Consider the following 17,983-nt stretch of genomic DNA (forward strand, 5'->3'; position numbering starts at 1 on the left):
TGGCCGATGACACGGTGGGACTAGATAGCATAATGGTTATACAAAGAGACTCTCATGCCTGAGGCTCCAAAGTCCCAGGTTCAATCCCCCTGCACCTCCACGAACCGGAGCTGAGCAGTGCTCTGGTATTTAAAAAAAAGAAGAAGAAAGAAAATATCCACTGAAAACACTCAGCAGGACCATTTCCCTGGTCCCTGGTTGGCTCCTGTCCCTAACCCAGAGACTTCCCATCCTTCTGACTTAAGCTAGAGGGCGGGGTTGCTTTCCAAGCCTCCCTTTTGCAGGCCCTTTTCACTAATGAATGCAAAACCCACAAACAGAGCAGCTCAGGCTTCTTCACCACACCATTTCACAATCTCAGCACACTGCCCCCACCCCACCCTGAAGATGCATGTCCAGTGCTGCAGGGAGGGCTGAGAAAGTGACATTTTGCCAGGGAAACTGGTCTGAGCCCCCAAAGGACACACCGAGGGAGGTGCCCAGCCGGAATCAGGCTTCCTGGGGCTGTTCCTCCCTTCCTGTCCTGGGGAGGTGGAGGGCCCCCCAAAAGCCTCAGGACCCAGCTCAGTCTGGTGTCCACTGTGAGTCCCCAGCAGAGGCTCTGAGGCTGGGTGTGGGTCCCCGACAGAGGCCCTGAGCCGTGGCTGGCTCAGCACAGCCTAGGCTTGGGGGTGGGGGATGGGGAGAGAAAGCATCACTCCTTAGCACAGGACCAAGGCCACAGGCCCGCGGGTACCCCCCCCAAGAGTGGGGAGTGGGGGCAGAAGCAGGGGCTGCATGGCTGGGGCCTTGGGGAAAACTGGGGGCTCACTATAAGGCTGGCACGGGGGACCAGGTGATGTCGCACTAACTGAGCTCACGTTACAATGCGAGAAGACCTGGGTTCAAGCCCCCAGTCCCCACCTACAGGAAGAAAGCTTCGTGGGTGTTGAAGCTGGGCTACAGGTGTCTCTGTCTCTCTCTCCCTCTTCCTCTCAGTTTCTGGCTGTCTCTATGTAATAAATAAAGAGAAGGCTGGCTCGGAAGCGCTGGAGGCGTCCAAAGTGCCGAGACCCCAGGTCTAGCAGGCTGGGAGGGTGGGTCTCACGTGGCGCGGACCCTATTTAACTGGGAGGCCCCGCCCCGCGCCAGGCCCCGCCCCTCTGGCTGGCCCCACCTGGCGCGCACACAGCTCACCTGTTATAAGGCGCCGGCACCTGTGCGCTGAGCATCCGCCCCGAGCCCGGCTTCCCCGCACTCCCGGGCATCATGACTCACGTGTCCACGCACCCCGACCGCCTGTGGATCCGGCAGCGCACCGTGTACGTGGACGAGCACCAGCGCGTCTGGAGGGCCAATCTCATCCCGGTCGGTACAGTGCGCGGGCACCCTCCCTGGGCTGGCCCGGGACAGACACCGGACACTGCTCTGCCCAGTGGGTGCCAGCTGGGGCCACGCTGAGCTGGGGGCCGAGGGGTGAGGAGGTCTCCAGACCAGAGGGAGGACGGGGAAGGCGCCCGGACCCGTGGGCAGAGGCCCCTCTGTCTCTCCTCTCGCCTCCATGGGGGGCTTGGTTGCCATTCGGGTTCCTGGGACGGGGTGATGTCTCTGCAGTGAATGAGCCTTTTAAAGTGGCGATGTGTTTACAGAATGGAGAAAGACAGACGTTGAGAGCGAAGGCCACATACAGATAGACAGACAGACACCTGCAGCCCTGCTCCACCGCAGGTGAAGCTGCCCCCTGCAGGTGGGGACCGGGGTCTTGAACCTGGGGCATGCATGGTAATAAGCCTGCTCTGCTGAGTGCCCCACCACCTGGCCCCAGAAGTAAAGGATTCTTGCCAAATCCCCTTGGGCGAGCCCTGGATGCCTCCGAGTTAAGACAGATGGGGTGACGGACAGGGTGACGAATGGGGTTGGGGATCCCTACTCTACACTTTGAGGGGAGACCCAGTTCCTCTGCTCTTTGCAAAGCAAACTTGCTACAGTAGCAACAACAGCAGGCCTGAATAAACGTTGATTATCTCCCGTGGGAGGTGTGGGGCTCATCCCGCAGATAAAGCAGTTACATGTGTATCAGGACATGCACCGCTATAACAAGGAGCAGGGAGAGCGCATGCTAGCATTGCGAGGACTCGGGTTCAAGCCCCCAGCCCTACTTGCAGTAGGACAAGCTTCAGAAAGGATGAAGTAGAACCTGGGTGTCTCTGCTTCTCTCTCCCTCTCCCTCTCCCTCCCTCTCCCCCCACCCTGAGGTCTGTCTGTCAGAGGAAAAAATGGCCACTGGGAGCAGAGGAGTCCTGGAGCTAGACATAGTGACAAAGTAAACGGATATGGGGGGGGCATATAGTTCGGGCAAGAGATGGTCTGGGTGGGGAGGTGTGAGGGGAATTGTCATCTGCTTCTGGAATGAACATAAAATGAACAAAAGTCCTCAGGCAGGAAGGGCCGGGGGGCCTGACACTGCGTGCCTGCTCCTCTGCCCTCCCCCTGAAGGTCAGAAACAATATCCAGGTCCATCTGCGCTACCGGGGCGAGCTCCCCACAGGGGAGGCCTTGTCACCCCGGGAGATCGGCTCCAACCCGCTGCCCTCCATGTGGCAGCTCTACTCCTCCAAGAGGTACCGCGGCTCCAACTCAAACCACTGGCACATCGCCTACCACATACGGGCAAGTGTGCTCTCCTCGGGGCTCCTGGGGGCAGGGGTGCTGGGGGCTGCTCCTCCTGCCTCCTGGGGGAAGCTCGGATGCTGTGAACATGAGTCCTGGCTCTGGAGTCCAATCTCCCTTCTGTCTCCTGCAGTTCGGGGATTCTGAAGACATGCTTCTGGTGAGGATGGTCGAGGAGGAGGGCTAGTGACAAGGTGAGTCTCTCAGGCCGCTCTCGGTCAGGGCAGCGCTGACCCCAGCTCCCCCCCACACTCCCAACCCAGCCTGGAAGCCTGTTCCTGTGCTCTGGCTGCTCGGGGATCAGTCATTTCAAGCCTCTACTTGATAAAGGGGGGCGGGGGGCAGCAGTCTATACAGCACCCCCACCCGCAGCTGAGAGGGGTGAGGCTGCACGTGAGAGTAAGTGTATTTAAAACAATTACTAGTGACTTAATAATTGATTTACAAAATAATGAGATAACAAGGGCACAATTCCACCCCATTCCCTCCACCAGAGTTCTGTGTCCCCACTCTCTCCAATGGAAACTGCAGTGGTTCTCCCAAGGTCACAGAGATGGGCTGGCTGGTTCCATAACTGTGATTATATACACTTCATCGCCGGGTCATTGGCTTTAGCTGGGAGCTCATGGCAAACAGCTCTGGGACCCTGGCTGGCCACCCAGCCCTGTCCTCTTCCCTGACCCTGGCTCTCTCCTCTCTCCAAGCCCCACGTCCTGCCGGCCTACACTGAGGACCTCCCCACTGTGCCCATGCCCTGGACAGCTCTGCTCTGCCCCCCCTCCCCCCACACCAGAGAGCACCCGCCCGAGGGTGGATGCACCCCTTCCCCACAGGCTGACCTCAGGGTCCCCGTCTCTCTCCCTGCAGGTACCCCGGAGTCCCCGGTCCTCTGGCTTCTTGCTCTACCTGGCTCTCCCGTTTCTTTCTCCACTGCCCCAGAATCCAGGCCAGGCTGCACCCCAGAAACTGCTTCATTCTGCAGCCTCAGCCCCAGGCACCACACACCCCCCGTTTTAGCCCTGTCTCCCTCAATGGCTTGAGAGGAGCCTGGGTCCAGCTCAGACTAAGGCTGGCCCCACCGCAGGGCACCCTCCTGAGGAGGTGGAGGCCTCTCCCCCATGACACCCCCTTTTCATTGGCATGAACTGGGAGCACTCTGCCAGATCATTGGTGGTACTTTGTGCTGAGTCTGCTGCACCCCTGGACAGAGAATCTGCTGGGGAGAAATGGGAAAGACAGTCGCCAGGCGGGACAAGGTTGGCACCAGGCAGGACATGTTGTAGACTCGGCCTGCTGCTTCTGCCTGGGGGGTAAGCGCTCCTCACTGCTCTGCTCTCTGTATCTGATTCCAACACCCTCTTGTTCCTGAAGGTCAGTGACATCAAAAGGGCTTTACCAACAGCTCCTGGAATTCAACAGCCCAGGGGTCCCCAAACCTGCCCTCCTGATGCCCCAGCACCCCCAGGAGCACTGTGCATGGGTAGTTCCACCCCCAAGAGAATGTCCCCTACCTGGGATTGTCCCCCAAGCCCAGCCAGAGTCCCCCCTCTACCTGCCAGGACTTGGAAACAGACACCCTGGGCCTCGGTCTCCTGCTTCCTTCTCAGGCTGCCCTGCCTCTCCTGAGGGAGTAAGCAGGACCACGGGTGTCACAAAGGGATGCCGTGTGGATTTGGGGAGCCCACCTGGGACCAGAGTATTAATGATTCCTGCCTTGCCATGCAGCCGGCCTGGGTCAGCATCCTGGTGCCACATGTGAGGGGCCAGGACACCAGGAGAAGCTCCAGTCTGTGATCCGTGTGTGCGTGGGGGGGGGGGGGGGGGACAAGTGTGGCCCAAGAGAGGTATGTGCACACCCGCTCCCGGCCCACTCCTTGTTTCCTCGTTTATGGGAGGCAGTGCAGCCTCGTTTCCTCGTTGGTTTCCTGAGCGGCTTCCACGTGCCCCGTGGGCATCTGAGTGCCGTCTCTGGAGTAGAGAAGTTGATTCAAGCCCTTTGCCCATGGTCACATCAGGCTCTGCAGTCACGGCCTCGTAGGGGCCTGTTTACTCTGGATAGTAATCCTTGATCCGGGGTCTTGTTGACTGTCGTTTGATAATGCAAAGTTTTTAAAATTTCCATAAAGTTTCAATTTATCTATTTTTTACTTACTGTATTTGTGCTGTCCTATTCAGTAAATCATTGAAAAATCAATCACATGTGTGTTCAACTCTGACTTGTAAAAAAAAAACCCGGAGTCTATTTGGACTATAACTCTTCCCCTACGTAAGTGTGCTGAGCAGGCTCCCTGGCCCTGTCTGCCCTTCGCTGTTCTTTTGAAAGAGACCAAGAGGGAAGTTGAGGCAGTACTCACAAAGCCCCCCCCCCCCAACCCTGTGCCACCCAGCGCCCCCTATGGGACCAGGATTCAGATGGAGAACCTCACCCATGGTGAAGTGTGTGCTCTGCCTGCCCTCTGCATCTTATTTGACCTGGTTGCCCACATGCTGGTTGGCACAAGAGAGACACCTGTCGGGGGACAGAGCGTCAGGGTGTCAGAGCTTGAGCACACATGTTACAAAGCGCAAGGGCCAGGGTCCGAGCCTCCGGTCCTCCCCACCATACAGAGGGAAAGCTTTGTGAGTGGTGAAGCAGGACTGCAGTTGTCTCTCCCTCTCTGTCACCTCCTCCCCTCTCAATTTATGGTTGTCTCTATCCAATAAATAAAAATAATAAAGAAAAAGGAAGTCACAAACCAAACACGCATGCCTGCCGCCCCGAACTCACGTCCTCATTCCTCCCCAGACAGTAGCTTAGCCCTGAGCGCTCATCAGCCTGCCCTCTCTCCCTTACACAGACCTGAGGCTCCAGTGTAGTTACTTTCCCTGCAGAAGGGCTTGGCTCTGTTTGACTTGGGGTTGGGGGGTGGTGGTCCTGAGTGCCAGGCCTGTGTCACAGCAGCTCACCCTGTGCGAGTCCACGGGCTGCGTCAGTGAACGCCAGGGACAGACCGAGAAAGCCCTCACCCGGGTGGGGTCCCGGCCGGCCCCGTGCACAGGTCTACCTAAAGTGATTCATCCTGAAAATGGGGTGGCTCCCCTCAAAGAAGTGGAGAGAGAAGAACAGATGAGAAAACACAAAGCAGAACTTGGACTGGAGTTGGTGCTGCAGCAAAGTCAAAGACTTCGGTGGGTCCTGGAATACGATGGCGGAGGAGGACCGAGGTGGGGGTTAGAGTGTGACGTGGAAAAAAGACATGTTATGCACGTACAGACTGGATTTTTCTGCCAACTGTCAACTACTGATGCCTCCAATAAGAAGTGTTTCCTCCTCATGGTCTCAATTCCCGTGTCTGAGATGAGACAGGTCGGTTAAAGTCAATCCCATAGGGCTGAGGAGACAGCACAGTGGTTCTGCAAAGACTTCCACTCCTGAGGCTCTGAAATGATCCATTGTAAGGAATCTTTTTAAGATCAGGAAGTACACCAGTGACCGGTTTCTCCTGACACACTTGTCTTTGTTTTCGCTAAGTGGATTTTGTGCTTTTCTTCCCTTGTTTTCCCCGTGATGTAGAAATATTTTCTGTACAATCACATTTATTGTTTTCCCCTTGTGGGTGCTGGGTTTTGTGAACTTCTCAAAGGACTTATCTGGTCTACAGGGGCAAGTCTCTGTCTCATCCCCTGCTACTATCTTTTAATTTCCTTTGTGAAACCTTACATCCATCTGGAGTTTATTTTCACAAGAGGAATGTGGCAACTGCCTCCTCAAAATGTTTCTCCAAATGTCCAGTCAGTTGTCACAACACTCTTCCTTGCCTAAGGCGTCCTTGCCAATTTTGGAGGGTGCCAGCTGGCTGAGGCGTGTACTGAATTTTCCTGGGTTCTCTCCTTTTTTTTTGCCACCAGGGTTATGGCTAAGGCTAAGGCCTGGTACCAGCACTACAAATCCACCACTCTTGGTGGTCATATTTTCCTTTTTTCTCTCTTCATCTTTTCTTTTTATTTTTCTTTTGACTGGACAGAAATTGAGAAATAAAAACGCAAGCAGATCTGCTTCACCACTCATGAAGCTTCCTCCCTGCAGGTGGGGATCCAGGGACTCGAACCTAAGTCCTTGCGCTTAGTAATGTGTGTGCTTAACCAGGTGAGCCACCATTGGTTCCCTGGTTGGTTCGCTCTTCACTCCTCTGCCCCGGCTCTGACACTGACGTCTGCCAGATAGTCTGGCACTGAGGCTGTGCATGCTTGCTCACACATGCCCTGTGCGCTGCGGGCTTCAGAAACACCAGCCCCGTCCTCTTCCCATGCCAGGGCCACTGCTCTGAGTGCTATTCCCACTCCCCAAAGGAGGACGGGGGGGTGGGGGGGATGTGTGCTGAATTTCCTAACCCTTGTCATTGAGATCTTCCCGTCAAGATTCCCACTTCACGGGAAGACAGACACATCCGCCCACCTAGAAAAGGCTCTGGTACTCAACAGAATCTTCAAGCTCACTCTGGAGGGAGTGTTCATACTAAGGTGTATTTTGCATGAGGGAGAGACTGTGCGATCTGGTGTCTGCAGTGCTGGCGATGGTGCCTGGCCCCTGATGCCTGCAAGCCCTATGCTCTACTGCTGAGCCGTTCCCCTGAGCCCCAAGTTCAAGCTCTCACTCCCCACCTGTAGGGGGGGGCAGTTTACAAGCAGCAGAGTAGTGCTGCAGGTCTCTCTCTCTCTCTCTTCTTGCATCTCTGTTTTGGGCTGTCTCTGATAGAATTAAAGGAGCGGAGAAACAGCCCTGGGAGTGATGGAGCCCTAGCATTTGAGAGAACGTGGCCTTTCCCTTGAGTTCTGCGAGATGAAACACCCAGGAACAGTGGCTTTCTCCAAGGGAGCCCCCTTCCTGCACCCCACCTGCAGTGTCACCCATTCACCTCACAAGCACTGTGTCTTCTGCTCTGTGCTTGGAGAGACCCCACACCCGGTGAGCTGCAGGTGAGCCCTCTTCCTCTGCCCCACAATCCCGCCTGCTCCAGTCCAGAGCAGGGGACGGCCTTCAGACAAGCTCGGGGACGGGGGAGGGATAGTTGGTCTAATGGACTCGGCTGCTGGCGCAGGGTGAACCTGACCTCAGGTTCCAGTTCTCTCCCTGGTGGTGAGCTGCCAGCTCTTTCATTAACAGATCTGTTACCTGGCAGTGATCCCATGAGCAGACACGCCCAGCGTGACACAGGACGGCCAGGCCCAAGTCGAGGAAGCCCAGCGCTGGGCCTGCTGCCATTCACTGACCTTGACCTGCCCTGCTGGGGGGCTCTGCGAGTATAGGGGGGATTCTGATTGTTCTCTGGCTCCAAAACAGAAGAGTGAGGGGCTGGGGGGACAGAGAGAGCCCGGGGCACCTTCTCTGACTCGACCGGGGGAAGACATGGGTTCCATCCTTTCAGCCCAGTCCTTTATTTTATTTATTCAATAAAGACAGAAAGAGAGAAATCAATGGAGAAGGAGAAGACAGAGAGGGAGAAACACTTCAACGACGACAACAATAAAAACAAGGGCAGCAAAAAAGGAATAAAGAAATATTTTTTTAAAAAAAACAAACCTTGACCTGGCCTGACCTGACCTGAAAATACCCCTGCTCTAGAGCCCCCTGCCTCCCAGGACTCCCAAAAAGGGCGTGTTGAGGGAGCAGGGAGGGCAGCGCTGCGGCCAGGCCTCTCCATCCTGGGCTAGGGTCCTCCTGAGCTGAGGTTAAGTCTGGTCTGCTCTGGCCCGGTGACACCCTGGGATGGTCTTGCTTCCATCCCCGACTTTCTCCTTCCGTCCGTCCGTCCTTCTTCCCAGTCTTTGGCTTCTGCCTCACCACTTCAGCCTTTCTTTACTCTCTGCCTTAGTTCCCTCCTTCTCCTCTCTCCCTTATGCAGATGGTCGTCACAGGGAGAAAGGGAGACTCCAGCAGCCCCCTCGTCTCCATCTTGCTTTGCTGCCTCTTGTCCTCGACCCTCTGACATGGGGATGGGAACTCTGCGCTGATGGCAGAGGAAGCTCCCGTCTCATAGGTCCATGCAGGTCTGGACACGTCCCACACCCCGGTCCCAAAGGACACTCCCTTCTGCACCAGCTGCTGCTTCCCCCCTGCCCTGGAGCCTCTTGGCCATGGAGAGCTTTCAGCACCAGGAGTGGACAGCTCCCCACCCACCAAGGAATGTGGACAAAATGGGGGGGGGGCAAAAAGAGGGGACTGGGAGTCGAGCAGCAGCACAGTGGGTTAAGTGCATGTGGCACAAAGCACAAGGACTGGCATAAGGATCCCGGTTCGAGCCCCCTGGCTCCCCACCTGCAGGGGAGTCGCTTCAGTTGGTGAAGCAGGTCTGCAGGTGTCTGTCTCTGTCCCAGTCTGTCTTCCCCTCCTGTCTCCGTTTCTCTCTGTCCTATCCAATAATGACGACATCAATGACAACAACAATAACTACAATGATAAAACAACAAGGGCAACAAAAGGGAATGAATAAATAAATATTTTTTTAAAAAAAAGAGAGAGAGAGAGACCATTCACTTCCTCTGTGAACTGTGTCTTCAGGATAGATGGCGCCTAGACATCTGGGAAGACAGGCCAAGGGCAGGACAGCTGGAAGGATAGGGTGATCTCACAACCAAGCCCCAGAACTCTGGGAGGCCCGTGGGTGCCTCTGGGAGGAGACGCCAGCCTCGCAGACCACAGAGGAGACAGAAATAGTGACAATGGTAAGAATAGCACTGGCCGTGGCATTAAGCTTTTTTGCAAACACCTGGAGAGTGAAATATTGCTGACACTCCACTGGTGAAGTTATTCAGACTGATCTCTGTTCTTGGGGGGGGGGCCAGGCGAGGGCGGGGCGGACAGCCAATCAACCCGTCACTTCAGGTAGCAGGAAATGAAGGTCACCTCCGTACCAAGATAACTGCCACGTCAGAGGCTGGCTAAGCCCAAGCCTAAACCGAGTGTACTCTTTTGTATAAGAAAGGGCCTTGGGTGACCTCGTGGCGCAAAGGGCCTTGGGTGAGGGTAGACAGCATAATGGTTCTGCAAAGAGTCTCTTGTACCTGAGGCTCCAAAGTCCCAGGTTCAATCCCTCACACCACCATTAGCCAGAAGGAAAAAAAAAAAGAGAGAGAGAAAGAGACCTTGCAGACAGGGGTCACAGTTTGCAACGAGAGTCATTTGAAAGAGAAAAAAAAAAAAATCTCATTGCTTATGCTGTAAAGACAATTGAAAAAACAGAAAAAAACAAGGAAGCCCAGAAGCCTGAGCACAGGCTACGAGGTTCGTGTGGGCAGAAGAGACAGGACCACACTTCAGCCCTCGGGAGGTTTGGACTCACTTCTGAGTCTGCCTCACGGCCTTGCGGGACTTCTCCCAGTCCGAGAAAAGAAAACACGAGACCTATGCTGACCACTCCTTGGTAATCAAATTAACTCCAGTTCATTCAGAGGCTCCATTTGTCGGGGGTGAGCGATCAACCCACAAAGCAACTTGCTGTCCACTTCGGCCGCTGGCTAAGCCCAGACCTGTCAAAGCCTCCTCACAAACAAGGGTCCCGTTCCCTCTAGAGACATCGCAAGTCCTGCCACAAACACCAACGTAAAACTGCTAGTTTACCACCTCTCATCTCATCCTCCCACCGTGCTGTGGCATGGCTGGATCCTGCTCGTTCTCTCCCTCTGAGGCACGGAGAGCGCAAGGCACTTGCCCGGCTCACAGGCCTTCTGGGCCTAAGCGGAGCCTGGGCCTGGCTCTCAGTGTTGAGTTCTGCACCGTCACACCTACGGGCTCTGCTGTAATGAGAACTGACCAGAGGCCCTTGCGTTCCTGGACGGGAAGCCCGGTGAGAGCGGCCGGAGTTCAGCCCCGCCGCCCGCAAGCTTGTGAGCTGGCGCCCCAGGCTGAGCCTGCATTTTGGTTATAAAGGGGGCTGGCAGGTGCCAAGGGGTTCCTGGGCCTGTCCGGGCCTGCGACAAAGAAATTGCGAGGGGTGGGAGGAGCCAGCATGATTGTTATGCAAAGACTCTCCTGCCTGCCTGCCAGAGGATCCACAGTCCCAGGTTCTATCCCCCGCACCATCATAAGCCAGAGCTGAGCAGAGCTCTGGTTAACAGTACAAAACAAAGGTTAAAAAAAGGCTGAGCACGTGTCTGTGTTTTATTATTGGATAGAGACAGAAATTGAGAGCTCACACCCTGTCCTCCAACTCTAACATGCACCATTTCAAGGAGAAAAAAAAAAAAGGCAAAGAAAAGTACAAAGCAGTTTGGGTTCTCTGCCATTCCAGATCAGAAGGCAGAGAGAGAAAAGCTAGAAACAGCAGCCTGGAGAAGCACCCGTGCTTCCAGCTGAAACCTCAGAGAGCCCGGACCCAGCTGACTTACTGTTGCCAGCAGAAAGCCCGGCCATGACTCAGAGGATGAGGCTGCTGCTCACCAGGGACCTCCTCCCTCCCGTCACCCCCATTTCTACAAGAGATAATCACAGGCAAACTAATTTCTTTGCAAATGAAGTGCAGCTTCAATCCTCTGGCCTGCCGCCTGCGCAAGTGCAGCAGGAATAGCAATGAACTCCCAGGGCCCCTCTCTGAAGGCCTGTCAGCTGGGGCCTGTCCTGGTTCTCCCGGCAGTGCCTACACAGTGCAGGGCACTCCCGGCTTCTCAGCGCTCCGCCACTGTCCAGAGGCGACCTTTCTGCCCCAGCTGGGGAGGCCGGGCCTCAGTCCTCTCACTCCTTCTGGAACCCTCCTCTGCCCACCCACCCCCCACCTTCAGCCTTGGACCCAGAAGGAAAATCATGAGTCTTTTTTGTCTTTTTCCTTCTTCGCCTTCCAACCATCCAAACTCTACCCCCCACCCCGCCCTCCAGGCCCCCAGGGGCTGGCCGCTTCCTTTGTAACCTGCTGATATCTTTATCTCATACTTTTTTTTTAAGGAAAAGATTACTTTTTAATATGGGGGGATGAGGGAGAGGGGGAGTGGGAGAGGTGGCCAGGCAGTGGCGCACACGGTGAAGTGCACAAGGACCCCAGGTTTGAACTATTTTTTTTTGTTTCTCTTTTTTTTAAATTTATATAAAGGAAACACTGACAAAACCATAGGATAAGAGGGGTACAACTAGGGGTGGGGAAGATAGCATAATAGTTATGCAAACAGACTCTCATGCCTGAGACTCCAAAGTCCCAGGTTCAGTCCCCTGCACCATAAGCCAGAGCTGAGCAGGGCTCTGGTGTTTCTCTCTGCATCTCTCAAAAATAAAATAAATAAAATTTAAAAAAGAGGGGTACAACTCCACACAATTCCCACCACCAGAACTCCGTATCCCATCCCCTCCCGACAGCTTTCCTATTGCTTATCCCTCTGGGAGTATGGACCCAGGGTCATCGTGGGTGCAGAAGGTGGAAGGTCTGGCTTCTGTAACTGCTTCCCTGCCGGACAAGGGCTGGGTTTGAATTACTATGGGAAGCAGACGAGGGCAGAGTGTACTTTCCTGATCTACCCTGTGAGGATGTTTTAAGCTCTGCACCTGGTAGCTGTGCCTCTCCCGTGACAGCCCAAGATGGCATTTCCTTTGTTACTCTTCCCACAATTAAGGCAGCCGCTGTAACTGCCGCCCCTCCTCCCCTCCACATTCCTAAGCTGATGGGCAAGAGCTGCTGGAGTCTTGTGCTTTGGGGGTCATTTCTGTAGCAGAATCCCTGCTCCCCACCTGCAGAGGGAAAGCTTCGTGAGTGGTGAAGCAGGTCTGCAGGTCTCTCTCCCCCCCCCCCTCCCTTCTCAGCAGAATCCCTGCTCCCCACCTGCAGAGGGGAAAGCTTCGTGAGTGGTGAAGCAGGTCTGCAGGTCTCTCTCTCCCCCCTCCCTTACTCAGTTTCTCCCTCTCCTGTCAAATAAAAATAGAAAAACACTGGCTGCCAGGAGCAGTGGATTCCTACAGCCAGCACCAAGCCCAGCGATGACCCTGGCGGCAGAGGGAGGGAGGGAGGGAGCCGGAGCACTGCTGGGCTCAGCCTTACAGCAGTGCCGAGCCTTGAACCTGGGACCTTGGTGCCTGTCTCTCCACTGTCAACGTTTTCCTTTCAGGGAGGGGGAGAAAGGGCAACATTGCAGCACATCTCGGCTGCAGGCAGTGTTGGGACTAGAACCTAGGTCCTCCCACAGAGCGAGGTGTCTGCCCCACCTGTTACTATTTAATAACTACCGCCATGCAGATATGGGTTCAAGCCCCTGGTCCCCACCTGCAGCAGGAAGCTTCATGAGTGGTGAAGCGGGGCTGCAGGCCTCTCTCCCCTCCCCCTCGGCGTCTCTGTCCAAGCAGCGAGGGAGAGTCTCCAGAAGCAGTGGCTTCCCAGTGCGGGCACCAGTGCCGACCCCGTGGCAAAAATAAAAGGGCTTCTCTCTCAAGTAAGGAATGCTGGCTGGTCAGACTGTAACTCAAGGGGGTAGTTGAATAAATATCCCCCCCCCCAGACTGGAAAGGATTTGCACAGACGCAGGGTACTTGGGAAGTTCGGTGAAGACGAACCCTCCAGAATCCCACCAGGCCAGAGTCAAGGACCTGACACCCCCAGACCCGGCCAGGGCTCATTCCCGGAGAAACAGCTCCACCTGCTGGCCTGTGGTGGGGTGGCGTGGCCGGGCACCCGCATTAGGAAGCCGGCGACCTGGGGGCCCCTGACATGAGCTGCACCTGGGTGAGCTCGTTACAGGGCACCAGGGTCTGAGTTTGAGACCCCCGTCCCCATCTGCGGGGGAAGGCTTTGCAAATGAAGCAGCGTTGCAGATGTCTCTGTCTCTTTCCCTATCTCCTTCCCTTTCGACTTCTGGTCGTCTTAGACAATATACTTTTTTAAAAAAAGACAAACAGCAACTCCAAGGCACAGAAAATGCTGGCGTGGCTGGAGTTGAATTTGAGACTAAGGGCTCCACCCTTAGCGTTCGAAGGGGTAGACGTGGTCTCTGAACGAGGCCCAGGCCCAAAAGGTAGCCACACAGAAAGGATGCCTTTGAATCTTTTTTATATTGGCAGAAGCCTGAGCAGCACTCCAGCACCTAGGCCTGTGCTCCTAGGCAGGAGAGTCCTTTGCTCTGCCAGCTGAGCTACCTCTCCAGGTCCTCTTTTTTATTTTATTTTTTTAATATTTATTTATTCCCTTTTGTTGCCCTTGTTTTGTTGTAGTTATTATTGATGTCATTGTTGCATAGGACAGAGAGGAATGGAGAGAGGGGAAGACAGAGAGGGGGAAAGACAAGACACCTGCAGACCTGCTTCACCACCTGTGAAGCAACTGCCCTGCAGGTGGAGAGCCAGGGACTCAAACCAGGATCCTTATGCCGGTCCTTGCGCTTTGCACGCACTTAATCCACTGCGCAACTGCCCGACTCCCTCCCTTGTTAATTTAGCACAAGAGAGGAGAGAACCAGAGGGTCACTGGTACACTCAAAGCCTAGGCTAAACCCCAGCACACAGACCGGTTTCTTAGTCCAGGGCTCTAACCACTGCACCGTTGCCCCGGCCTCAGGAGGCATCTTTTTGTGGGGAGGAGCAGCAGAGGCAGAGGTCAGAAGACCCAGTAAGTGTGAGGAACAGGAAGAAGTCACTGACACTGGGGTTGGGGGACACAGCCCAGCTGACCCCCATAAGAAATAGGCCTGGGCAGGTGAGGCTGGTTTTCCCCAAATTCTCTCAAAGGCTGCCTCTGCCCACTCCCCACTAGGGAGCACCCATGAGTTACTCTAGTCTAGTCGGGGCAGCTGCTCTGGGGGCGGCTTGGGCCAAGGCCTGCAGAGGGCAGGTGGCTTGGAAGCTGCTCCACGCAGGGTGGTCTGGGGCCAGTCAAGGAAACTGCGGACCTGGCCGTGCGGGGAGCACGGGGCCCCGTCCTGGGTGCTGCATGGACTGGTGTGGGGCTCTGGCTCTATCCCCTCCGGCAGTAACTATCTTGCAGATTAGAAAGATGAGCACCGCACGTTGACGGGGCCCCAGGGCTTCTCAGGCACACAGAGCCAGAGCTCTCTGGAATGCTGCGGCTGGCAGAGCTGAGGTACCCGGCAGAGACTGCCGGGACATCTCGCCGGCTCACCGTCAGCTCGTTGTATCAGAGTTCTGAGGACTGACGCTGGACCGTGGAGCCTCAGGCAGCAGTGTTTTAGCCACTTTGCTGCCCCTCCCCAGGGCCCACACAGGGCACACTTCCTATTTCCCCAGAGCCCTGCTCAGCTGGGCTGGCGGTGGTGCTTGAACCCGGGGCCTCCGGCTGGACTCTTTGCAGAGCCGCTGTGCCATCCCCTGGCCCGTGAACGTGGCATTTTAACAGATGGTTCAGAAGCTCCAAGCCAACAATACTCCTGAACGGGTGTGTTCTGTGACACGTAACTGCCTCAAACACTGGCCAGAAGAGAGCCCCCAGCACCCTGGCCGAGGCCGCACTCCTGCTCTGACTGATCTGTAAGCGTTATCCCTGGGCAATGTCTCTGCGCTTCCCGTTCTAGCAGGGAAGCTTTCCAAGGAATCAGACCTACCTAAGGCGGGCAGTCGTAGTGAGGGGAATGGAACTGAACGTCCCATCTGCACTCAGAGTCCTCTAGCAGGACGACTCAGCTCCAGCGCGTGGTGGTGCTTGAACCCAGGACCGCTGCTGCCTCAGACACCGGAGTCTGTTGCTTAAACCACTGCACTGTTTCCCCAGCCCCTCCGCCCCCAAAGCTACTTACTTTGCGGCACTGAGGATTGAACCCTGAGCCTTGCACAAGCTCAGCACAGAGTTCCCACCGGGACCAATAGCTGATATCTGGGTGTGACAGAGAAGAGCCACGAGCTCTCAGCACGTCAGCGTGTGCTCCGGGGTGCCCGCACTCCCCCAGCCCCTTTCGTAGAAAAGCAGCCTACTGGCTGCGCTATTTGCCCATCACAGCACCCCAAGGGGACGCTGCCCAGTGAGAGTCCCCACCATCACAACACCCCAAGGGGACGCTGCCCAGTGAGAGTCCCCACCATCACAGCACCCCAAGGGGCCGCTGCCCAGTGAGAGTCCCCACCATCACAGCACCCCAAGGGGCCGCTGCCCAGTGAGAGTCCCCACCATCACAGCACCCCAAGGGGACGCTGCCCAGTGAGAGTCCCCACCATCACAGCACCCCAAGGGGCCGCTGCCCAGTGAGAGTCCCCACCATCACAGCACCCCAAGGGGACGCTGCCCAGTGAGAGTCCCCACCATCACAGCACCCCAAGGGGACGCTGCCCAGTGAGAGTCCCCACCATCACAGCACCCCAAGGGGACGCTGCCCAGTGAAAGTCCCCATCATCACAGCACACCAAGGCTGAGGGTGAGCGACGCAGAACCGGCTTCTAGGAAGCTGGGGTGGGCTTCCTGCCGCCCGGCCCACCTGCTAAAGGTCTGCCCCCAGCGCCCTGCATGCATGGCAGCCCAGCCCAGGGCGGTCTCCATGGCCGACTGCTCCAAGTCTGAGCGCCGACACTGCACGACTGGCAGGACGTCCATGCCCCCCACCTACGGGCACCTGTCTGCGCCGCTCCTCCCGCAAGGCCTCACGGGGGCCCAGGTGGACCGACGGGGTGGCCCTGTGGTCAGCAACCCTGCCCGCTCCCGTCCCGGGTCCAAGGAAGAAGCCTGCTCCCAGCCTCCAGCTGACCCGACACAGCAGCCTGACTGGCGCTGCCTTTTATTTCTCGAGGCCCCGCCCGCCCGGCCGGTCCACCAGCAGCCACCGACGATCCCGAGTGAACAGGAGCAGAGCTGGGCGGTCAGGAGGGAGGCAGCCGAGGCCGTGGGTCACCGGGAGTCCTGGTCCCCCTCGTGGTCCAGCAGGGCCGACCGGATGCCCAGCTTGCGCAGCTCCTCCACCAGGTCCCCGTTCTGGTGCATCTGCAGCAGGATGTCGCAGCCGCCCACGAACTCGCCGTCCAGGAACACCTGCGGGATGGTGGGCCAGTTGGAGTAGTCCTTGACGCCTGCGGGAGGGCAGAGGGAGGCCGGGCGGTCAGCGCAGGCGGCGGGAGCAGCGGTCGTCCAGGCCCTGCGGGCACGGTGCCCCCTGCTCGCCGCCCTCCCGGTGTCCGCCCGCAAGGCGCCCCGAGCCCCAGCGAAGGACTGAAGTCAGGGCCTCGCGCCCTGGAGCCCCCTTCCCAGAGCCCCGCCCCACTGGGGACAGACAGACGGACAGACAGACAGGCCTCCAACACCCCGCCCTCGGCTCCACCAAGAACTGGGCGGTAGCAGCCGCGGCCTTATCTGCCGGCCGCCACCACGTTTAAGGCCCGGACATGGCGGCAGCACGGGGTCCGCATAGGGGGGGTGTCTACACTGGGGTCTACGCGGGGCTCCTACATGGGGATCTACACGGGAGTCTACACTGGGGACCTACACGGGGATCTACACTGGGGGTCTACACTGGGGATCTACACGGGGATCAACACTGGAGATCTACACTGGGGATCTACACGGGAGTCTACACTGGGGACCTACACAGGGATCTACACTGGGGATCTACATGGGGATCTACACTGGAGATCTACACGGAAATCTACACTGGGGATCTACACGGGGATCTACACTGGAGATCTACACTGGGGATCTACACGGGAGTCTACACTGGGGACCTACACAGGGATCTACACTGGGGATCTACATGGGGATCTACACTGGGAGTCTACACTGGGGATCTACATGGGGATCTACACTGGGAGTCTACACTGGGGATCTACACGGGGCTCCAGCAGCCTCACTGGGGCTTGAACCGGGTTCTCGGGGGCTGAGCGGCGGTGGAGGCAGGGCCGCCCCGGGGCAGGAGACGCGGACCCCAGACGCAGGCCTCCGCGCGGTCCGCCCGGCCGGACCCCCCCCCCCGTCCCACCACGCCAGGCCGAGACCCCTGACCCCTGACCCCTGACCCAGGCCCGACCCCTGACCTCGCCCCCCCGCCGCCGCCCTCGGACCTTGGCGCAGCTGCGGGTCGTCCAGCACGTTGTAGGCCGCGAAGTCGCGGACGCCGTGCAGCCGCAGGATCTGCACCACGGCGTTGCTGAAGCCGCAGCGCGGCTGCTCGGGCGTCCCCTTGAGGAAGACCACCACCTTGTCCTTCTTCACCAGCGCCTCCAGCCGCGCCGCCGCGCCGCCGCCCGCCGCCGACCCCGCGCCCCGCAGCCCCGCGCCCGGCCCGCGGAGCACGGCCGCCGCCGCACGGCCCAGCAGCCCGCTCATGCCCGCGCTCGCCCGACCCCGACGCCCGGGCCTCGCTCGCCTCCCCGAGTCCCGCCCGGCCCGCCCCCCGGGGCCGCTCATTGGCCCCGCGCGGCACCGCCCTCCGCGACTGGGTGACGCAGACACGCGGCGAC

The 17,983-nt window shown here is 57.5% G+C and overlaps 2 protein-coding genes and 1 long non-coding RNA gene across 3 annotated transcripts; 2 read left to right on the top strand and 1 right to left on the bottom strand.

The window, feature by feature from the left end:
* Positions 1–1,222: 1,222 nt before the first annotated feature.
* On the top strand, positions 1,223–2,735 carry LOC132535464 (T-cell leukemia/lymphoma protein 1B-like). The gene is made up of 4 exons (XM_060181372.1): positions 1,223–1,414; positions 2,016–2,143; positions 2,476–2,653; positions 2,722–2,735. Exons 1-4 carry the CDS (start codon positions 1,249–1,251, stop codon positions 2,733–2,735), a joined length of 486 nt encoding a protein of 161 aa, XP_060037355.1. The 5' UTR covers positions 1,223–1,248.
* Positions 2,736–2,781: 46 nt separating this feature from the next.
* On the top strand, positions 2,782–3,813 carry LOC132535388 (uncharacterized). The gene is made up of 2 exons (XR_009547167.1): positions 2,782–2,843; positions 3,517–3,813. It is a non-coding gene; the product is annotated as an uncharacterized LOC132535388 (long non-coding RNA).
* Positions 3,814–16,271: 12,458 nt separating this feature from the next.
* Positions 16,272–17,907, bottom strand: GLRX5 (glutaredoxin 5). The gene is made up of 2 exons (XM_060180907.1): positions 17,585–17,907; positions 16,272–16,600 (listed from the first exon to the last, which is right to left on the bottom strand). Exons 1-2 carry the CDS (start codon positions 17,847–17,849, stop codon positions 16,422–16,424), a joined length of 444 nt encoding a protein of 147 aa, XP_060036890.1. The 5' UTR covers positions 17,850–17,907; the 3' UTR covers positions 16,272–16,421.
* Between the last annotated feature and the right edge of the window lie 76 nt (positions 17,908–17,983).

This window comes from Erinaceus europaeus, chromosome 22 (genome assembly GCF_950295315.1).
Source record: "Erinaceus europaeus chromosome 22, mEriEur2.1, whole genome shotgun sequence".
Classification (NCBI taxonomy): domain Eukaryota; kingdom Metazoa; phylum Chordata; class Mammalia; order Eulipotyphla; family Erinaceidae; genus Erinaceus; species Erinaceus europaeus.

Coding starts and splice junctions, on each gene's coding strand:
- LOC132535464 (XM_060181372.1), top strand. CDS start 1,249: ATGACTCACGTGTCCACGCACCCCGACCGCCTGTGGATCCGGCAGCGC. Junction 1,415..2,015: donor ACCGGACACTGCTCTGCCCA/GTGGGTGCCAGC, acceptor CTCCCGTGGGAG/GTGTGGGGCTCATCCCGCAG. Junction 2,144..2,475: donor AGCCCCCAGCCCTACTTGCA/GTAGGACAAGCT, acceptor CTCCCCCTGAAG/GTCAGAAACAATATCCAGGT.
- GLRX5 (XM_060180907.1), bottom strand. CDS start 17,849: ATGAGCGGGCTGCTGGGCCGTGCGGCGGCGGCCGTGCTCCGCGGGCCG. Junction 16,601..17,584: donor CGACCCGCAGCTGCGCCAAG/GTCCGAGGGCGG, acceptor GCCCTCCCGCAG/GCGTCAAGGACTACTCCAAC.